General features: G+C 42.2%; 1 protein-coding gene across 1 annotated transcript in view; it reads left to right on the forward strand.

Moving 5' to 3' along the window:
- Positions 1–890: 890 nt before the first annotated feature.
- Positions 891–7,140, forward strand: part of LOC103922608 (T-box-containing protein TBX6L) — a 10,906-nt gene continuing 4,656 nt past the window's right edge. Inside the window, exons 1-3 of the mRNA XM_009330767.1 lie at positions 891–906; positions 5,472–5,616; positions 6,604–6,706. Coding sequence (XP_009329042.1) covers positions 891–906; positions 5,472–5,616; positions 6,604–6,706 — 264 coding nt within the window. The remainder of the gene's footprint in view (positions 907–5,471; positions 5,617–6,603; positions 6,707–7,140) is intronic.

Consider the following 7,140-nt stretch of genomic DNA (forward strand, 5'->3'; position numbering starts at 1 on the left):
AATTTTGACTTTAAAAGCAAAAGAGCAACAACGAAAAAATCACAGGCTGTATTACGGTATTTTATCATGTTAAAGATTCCAGCTATTGCAGAAGTCACCTCATTTTCTTATTGACTTGTTTCTGGTATACGACCCCATAGAGCAGAAATATTCCAGGTGATGACTGGGTGCGTTTGAGCGGTGAAGCCATTGCATTTGTAGAAACACCATACTTTTGTTATTGCCAAAAAGCTTTCTGGTTCCTAGAAATGGGTTCCCTCCAGAGGGTCAGGGTGTTCCTACTGGCATTTATAAGATCAGAGAACATGGGGGGGTTTTTTGTTGTTGGCAAGATTAATTTCTCTGATAGCTTTATATATTGATGTGCATTTCTTTCCTGTGGACACTGGATAGCTGTTAGCGTTGGACTTCTTCATTAAGAAGTTAACAGCAACAAATGTAATAATAACTGTTTATAATGAAGGTAAGAAGCATACCTTTTACCTTGGAGTTTTCCCAGTATTGCAAACCCTATCCCATACTTTGTGGGAAGTCTGCAACGGATTTTCTGACATCGTAACATTGTCTCAGTAATTGACAATTAATTGAGGGACTGCTTGAGGTGAGTGGATTGTACTCTAGCATCTTCTATCCAAAGATCTTAACCCACGCGCCCCCCCCCCCCCCCCCCCCCGCCAACTTCGCTCCTTGTTTTCTTCTTTTCCTTCGTCCGCGCTTGGAGTCCCATCCTCATTCCCGTCACTCTTGACACTGGATCTCAGAAGGAAGGGCTTTTGCTTGGTTCAGGAAATCAGACCTGCTTTTGAACTGGACTATTTTGGCTCTCCTTGTAAGAACTCTGGTGGCTCTCTCGGCCGTGCAACCTCCTAGACTCCACAGTACATGGAAAAATGCAAGCTTTACCAGGTAGGTAAAGGACTCCCTCCTTTTCCTTATTGCGTGGAAAGATCCTAGACTTATGCCAAAAGCGTACAATCATTTTAGAAAGAGAACAAATGCTCCTGAAGGGTTACCAGCATTTATAGTAGCGTGTGTGTGGCTGGAGAGGATTTCTAAAATTGTTTTTTTTTGTAGGAATAGATAAGAAATTGTGGTTTTGAGTGTTCTTTGTGAGCCTTGGAAGATCTTTTGTAAGGTAGCAAAGGTTTACTCACAATTGTGCCCAAAACTCCCTTATCCGTATCACCTTGTGCAATGTGATTGTGCATTGAAGGCTAGAGGTGTTATTTGTATATTGTCTGCAAAGTACCCTGAGTTCCTTCAGGTTGAAGGCCGCAGAAGGTTTGGAAATATTTGTTATATTGCTAATAATAGTTCCGATACAAATTATCTGTTTTTTTTCCTTTGGTTTTTCTCTGCCCTTTGAAAGTATAAACCCCAAGCAGGCATACCCCACCTCTACCAGGTTCATGCCCAAACACAGGATTTTTGTGATTTCCTTAGGGTTTTATTTGTTTTTCTTCATCAGTCCATCTCATAACGTGTTGTTAACCTCTTCTGCATGATCAGATTGGGCCCAATGACAGATGTGCATTGGAAAACTAAGGGCCTGTCCAGAGGTACTGCGTTTGTCAGTAACCGAAACCCAAATTTAGTCTTGGGTTTTACTCTGCATCGGAAGGAAACAACTATTTACCTAGTTCACGTATGCAGTTCACGTACGCGTTAGAGGTGACTGGGTATTCTCAGCTTCCTTTCTCTACCTCTGCAATGTGTTGTTTCATTCATAAGCAAAATACATGTGCAATGACTCAGATAATTTCCACCTTCACCGTTCCTTTGGGTTTTTATAAAGCAGTCCATACTGTGTTGATCTGATTCATACTGATTTCTGCCACTTCAAGAGAATTTTGACTTTAAAAGCAAAAGAGCAACAACGAAAAAATCACAGGCTGTATTACGGTATTTTATCATGTTAAAGATTCCAGCTATTGCAGAAGTCACCTCATTTTCTTATTGACTTGTTTCTGGTATACGACCCCATAGAGCAGAAATATTCCAGGTGATGACTGGGTGCGTTTGAGCGGTGAAGCCATTGCATTTGTAGAAACACCATACTTTCATTATTGCCAGAAAGCTTTCTGGTTCCTAGAAATGGGTTCCCTCCAGAGGGTCAGGGTGTTCCTACTGGCATTTATAAGATCAGAGAACATGGGGGGGTTTTTTGTTGTTGGCAAGATTAATTTCTCTGATAGCTTTATATATTGATGTGCATTTCTTTCCTGTGGACACTGGATAGCTGTTAGCGTTGGACTTCTTCATTAAGAAGTTAACAGCAACAAATGTAATAATAACTGTTTATAATGAAGGTAAGAAGCATACCTTTTACCTTGGAGTTTTCCCAGTATTGCAAACCCTATCCCATACTTTGTGGGAAGTCTGCAACGGATTTTCTGACATCGTAACATTGTCTCAGTAATTGACAATTAATTGAGGGACTGCTTGAGGTGAGTGGATTGTACTCTAGCATCTTCTATCCAAAGATCTTAACCCACGCGCCCCCCCTCCCCAAGCATTACTGAATTGACTTTCATTTCTCTTTCTCTCCTTTCCATCTCCAAGATAGGAAAAGGATATGTACAGCCTATTCTCGATACAGAAACTGAAGGACAAACGGCTCTTATTTGTATAAGGACTTTAAAATCAAGTATGAAATAGATTGAAGATCTCTTAATTTTCAGTGCCTTTATCATAGCAGCTATCTTGCTTTTCAACCTAATCTTGGCATAAGGAATATGTTTTAAAATGTGCCACATGTGGTGTTACCACCACAATGATAATACTAATGACTACTTTTAAAATAGCTTAAAACTAAAATTCTTGGAAAATGTTTAAATCTCTTTCAAATAATACTTAAAATAAAAAATAAGTTACATAGAAGAAGAAACAATAGAAGTACAGATCTAACATGTTCAGTTCAGTGCTTGGACACCGTGCCACAAACCCCTTCGTGCTGTAGTTCCAACATGCAGGTATCTTTGTGGGGGGGATGTGTGTGTGAGTCTTGGCATTAGTTACACAGGCACAAACTAGGAGTGAATTTGAAGTGCCTTGCAGGCCAGCCTTTGGCTCTGCGAAGAAAATCCAAAGTGGATCCTACAAATGGATCCACCACTGCAGAATCCCACTGAAGCCAACTGCACATGACTGCACATGGCTGTGTAGTCAGCTGTGTGGATCCATTAGCAAGCTCACACCGTTGCTGGGGTCCAGATCCCCATGCAAACTGTTAATGTCCTGTTTTTCAGCCTCAGACTGTGCACACAAAAACCTGCGGCATGAAAGACATTAACTACGTTTTAAAATCTTTGCTGCAATGTTTATTGTATGCACAGCTCTTTTTCCCTGTCTCCTGTAGCATCTCACTCATACAGGTGCGGTGTGGACTCTTTTTGGTGAAAAACAGGTTATAACATCTGCCTTTGATTTTTAATTCGGTATTGAACTCCTTTCACTTAAATTCCTCTTGATTTCATTGGAAGTCTCCCCTCAGTAAGGACTCCCGAGATCTGCCTTGTTGTAGTCTCATTTAATGGCATTGGAATTTGCTTACAAAAATGCTAATTGTAAAATTCATTTGGGGAAGGAGTGAGCATCTGTCTAGCTAATCAAAATCTCTTTGCATGTATTTGTGACTGGATGACTCCTGTGGGAAATCAGCCCAATTTTATTGTAACTCCTTTTGATACATGTGCTGCACTGAGCTACCGAATGCATCGTCTCATGGCAGCTTTCATGTCTTTGCAAGAGGATATGGGGGAAGCTTTAGTAAGAAGATGTTAACAGGCTAATCTTAGTGAGTAAACTAGGTGTCACTTCTTAGCCAGTTCATCAATGTTGGATCAAAGCAGAAAAAAGGGTAGAGGATATTTTTTAAAATGCCTAAAGACTTTTACAAACCGACAAAATTGCATTTAAATGTTTTTTACTTCCTAATACTGTGGGAAGAACCCCTTAGACTCGCATTGGGTTGTTTTTGTGGAAAGATGTTGCTTTCTGAAAAAAAGCTAATTTCTCTGGAAATAGTTGTTTACTTTTCATGCTTATTCTTTTGAAGACATTACTCAGGAAATCTGTAACAAGGTGAAAATTCCCTGATTTCTGATATGCTCTGAATAAGATCTGATCAGGCTGAGAGGCAGAAAAATCTCCCTTTTAAACAAATAGCCATGCATCGCCCAGCAGAAGTGGCCTGCCGGCACTGAACTGAGGACAGCACTGCCGCTGTGAGTGCCCCCCAAGTCGAGCAGGCTTATCAATACCTCGTTCAGACCGCGGGGCAGTGTTTGTAAAGCCTTACTGGGTATGAAGTAAGTCCACCAGTGCTATACCAGGTCACGTTTTGACCTCAAATGAAACTGGTTATTTTTGCCTGGGCTTCAGTATGGCAGCAGCAGTCTTGCGTGTGTTACAATATAGTTAAGAGCTCCTATAGGAGGTTTTTAATCCAAACAGCTTTACCAAGGAGGTGGGTACCATCAACACCAAAGACAGTTTCTCCAATAGTTCCCCCCTCTTCCACAGGACTGTAGTTAGTCCTCTGCCTGTAACAGAAAGTGCAGGCATATTGCAGGCAGCTCCTCCGGTGTGCCGTGGTGTGTTACTGAAGAGGCACCTTCCACCGCTGCCACAGGCTCCGCGGTGGTCTCCATCTCCATGTCCAGTTCAGACCAGCCATCCTCTTTTCAGAATATTCCATGGCCTGGCTCTGTCACCTCCCTTTCTTGCCTTCACTTACATTTGGGTCTCCCGTCTGTCCCTTCTTTGTCCTCTGGAGAGATTTTTTCACCTCTGCTACCACCTGTCTGTTGTTTTCCCCCATTACCCACTGGTACACTTAAAATCCTTCCAATCCTTTCAGCTTTCATTTTATTCTCTTGGTAAAGTGTTTTATGTAACCCTGATCATACCGGAGCAGGATTAAAAGTGGATTGTGGCTACCTGCCAGTCTGAGTTTTGGAATAAAGGAAGTCAAGCTGAGTTTTTACAACACACAAATCTTTTTACAAAATAACTTATCAACTAAAAACAAACCTGTTGGAAAAGCCTTTATGCCTTCTGAGCCTACTAAGTAACAAAAAGCCTTTGAAGAAAAATAATGGATTTTCTTTAACAGGTTTATTGTGGCACAGACTCCCCAGTTCTCAGCAGCACCTGGGACCTCGATGGGTGAAATCACGGCATTCAGCTCCCTGAGCTGAACCAGTGCTGTGCACTGCGCAGTGGTTTGGGGCTGAGATGTACCGTGGCCAAACGGGAGGAGTGAACAGCCAGATGTATAGATGTCGTCTGTTACGACAGCATGTGAAATTCGGTAGCTGCCTGTACTGGAGGGAGCTGGCACTGGAGGCTATTGGGAGAGCCAACGTGGGTGCTCCATCTCGGGGCCCTGCCTCTGAGCAGGAGAGGCTGCTTCATGCCGGCTCCCCTCTTGCCTGTCTGAAGTTACTGTTTTCTCTATTTACTGGTAGACGTGAAAACACCATGTGAGGCACTTCCTTCCCCCAGCCTGGAGCCCTACCCGCAGAGCTCCATTGTGGTCACCCTCGAGGACATGGGTCTCTGGATGAAGTTTCATCAGATAGGAACTGAGATGATCATCACCAAATCTGGCAGGTGAGGGAGCAGGACAGCTGCCCACACCACACCCCCCCACGCTGTTAACAAAATCTCTGAGTGCTCATTTTTTGAATGGTGGCCCTTAAACCAGTTTTTTAGCCAATTATGCACATCTCTTTGCCCCGGCAGAAGAATTGCACTTTCAGGATGTCACAGAAATCCAAACTGTGAATGCAAAAGGTCGCTGTGGGGCTGATGTGCTGAGAAAACTTCTGTACTCTTATCTCAGCACTTAACACTGATGTTCTGCCTGTTGCTGCGAGGTTGCTCTGGAAAGTGCTCTGGGCTTCCTTTGCCTCAGTCCCAGGCAGCAGCAGTTGAGCAGTAAATACCTAGTTTTGAGTCTGCATTTGCAGACAAGAATATGGCGTAGAATAGTAATGATCTTTGTGTGCAGACTACTCTAAAGTTTAAATGAGTCATGCATTGTGGAGCTTGCAGTGAAAGAATATGAAATTGTGAAATTGTAATGTATTATGTCAAAGCTGCTGTGAGCTGAAATAATCCCTTTGGGTAGGGAGGTAGATGTCAAAGCTTTTTTGCAGAGTCAGAAGATGAAAGTGGTGGCGGGGAGTACTGGAACGGAAAGCTAGATGTGCCCTTAGATGAGAGCACATTTTCTACCCACGCTAGAAAATGCTCTAATCTATCCTCCAGGTCTGTGGTAGCTGCAGAAAGCTTGGAACTACGTGCAAATTCCAAATATTTTATTTTAAGTTTCCCGCTGTTGTGTTACAGGAATCAGAAGAACAAAAGCAGTAACAATGTCAGGCCGTCAGTGACTGCTGCCCTGCCTATTGCACCTAAACCCATGGGATTAAACAGTACATCAGTAAGATAGAAAAATATTCAGTAGCTGGCCTATAGAAATACTGCTACCAGAACTTTGCGCAATAGCGAGTAAATATGACCTGCTGCTTGATCATTAGACAATATCCACTTTACAGAGAAATCCTTATACTGTGTATTTAATTTCTCCTTCAGACGAATGTTTCCACAATGCAAAATCAAAGTCTCTGGCTTAATCCCATATGCCAAGTACCTCATGCTGGTAGATTTTGTGCCAATGGACAACTTCAGGTACAAGGTAAGTACTTTAAATAATAGAAGTTATGCTCTCCTTCCATCTTCATTTGAAATAGGTTAATCTTTATGCTTCACTGGCCAGGCTGATAAATAAATTGTCTTTGGACAAAGTTCAGAAATAATTGGTGGATTTTATGCCTCTCTGGAGTTATTTGTCACTTTTGCTTGGGGAGCAGCTGGAAAGGTAACTAATTTTCATTGTAAGCGGTACAATTTTAATCATGATTAACGTCAGACTTCTCTGACAGCTGTTGGAAGAAAGGGAGGAAAAATAGGCCTCAACTTGGAGCTGTTTTGGTAACATGATCATGGCTCATAAGAGAGAATCTGCTGCTTCTCAGGACTGTGCTTCAGAGGAGTCCACTAAATTGACAGTGAAGCAAAGTTGCTGGGGCTTTCCTGTAATGAAAGTAGATTTTTTTTTAAGCTCTAGAT

The sequence above is a fragment of the Pygoscelis adeliae genome, unplaced genomic scaffold (assembly GCF_000699105.1).
Source record: "Pygoscelis adeliae isolate BGI_AS28 unplaced genomic scaffold, ASM69910v1 Scaffold358, whole genome shotgun sequence".
In the NCBI taxonomy this organism is placed as follows: domain Eukaryota; kingdom Metazoa; phylum Chordata; class Aves; order Sphenisciformes; family Spheniscidae; genus Pygoscelis; species Pygoscelis adeliae.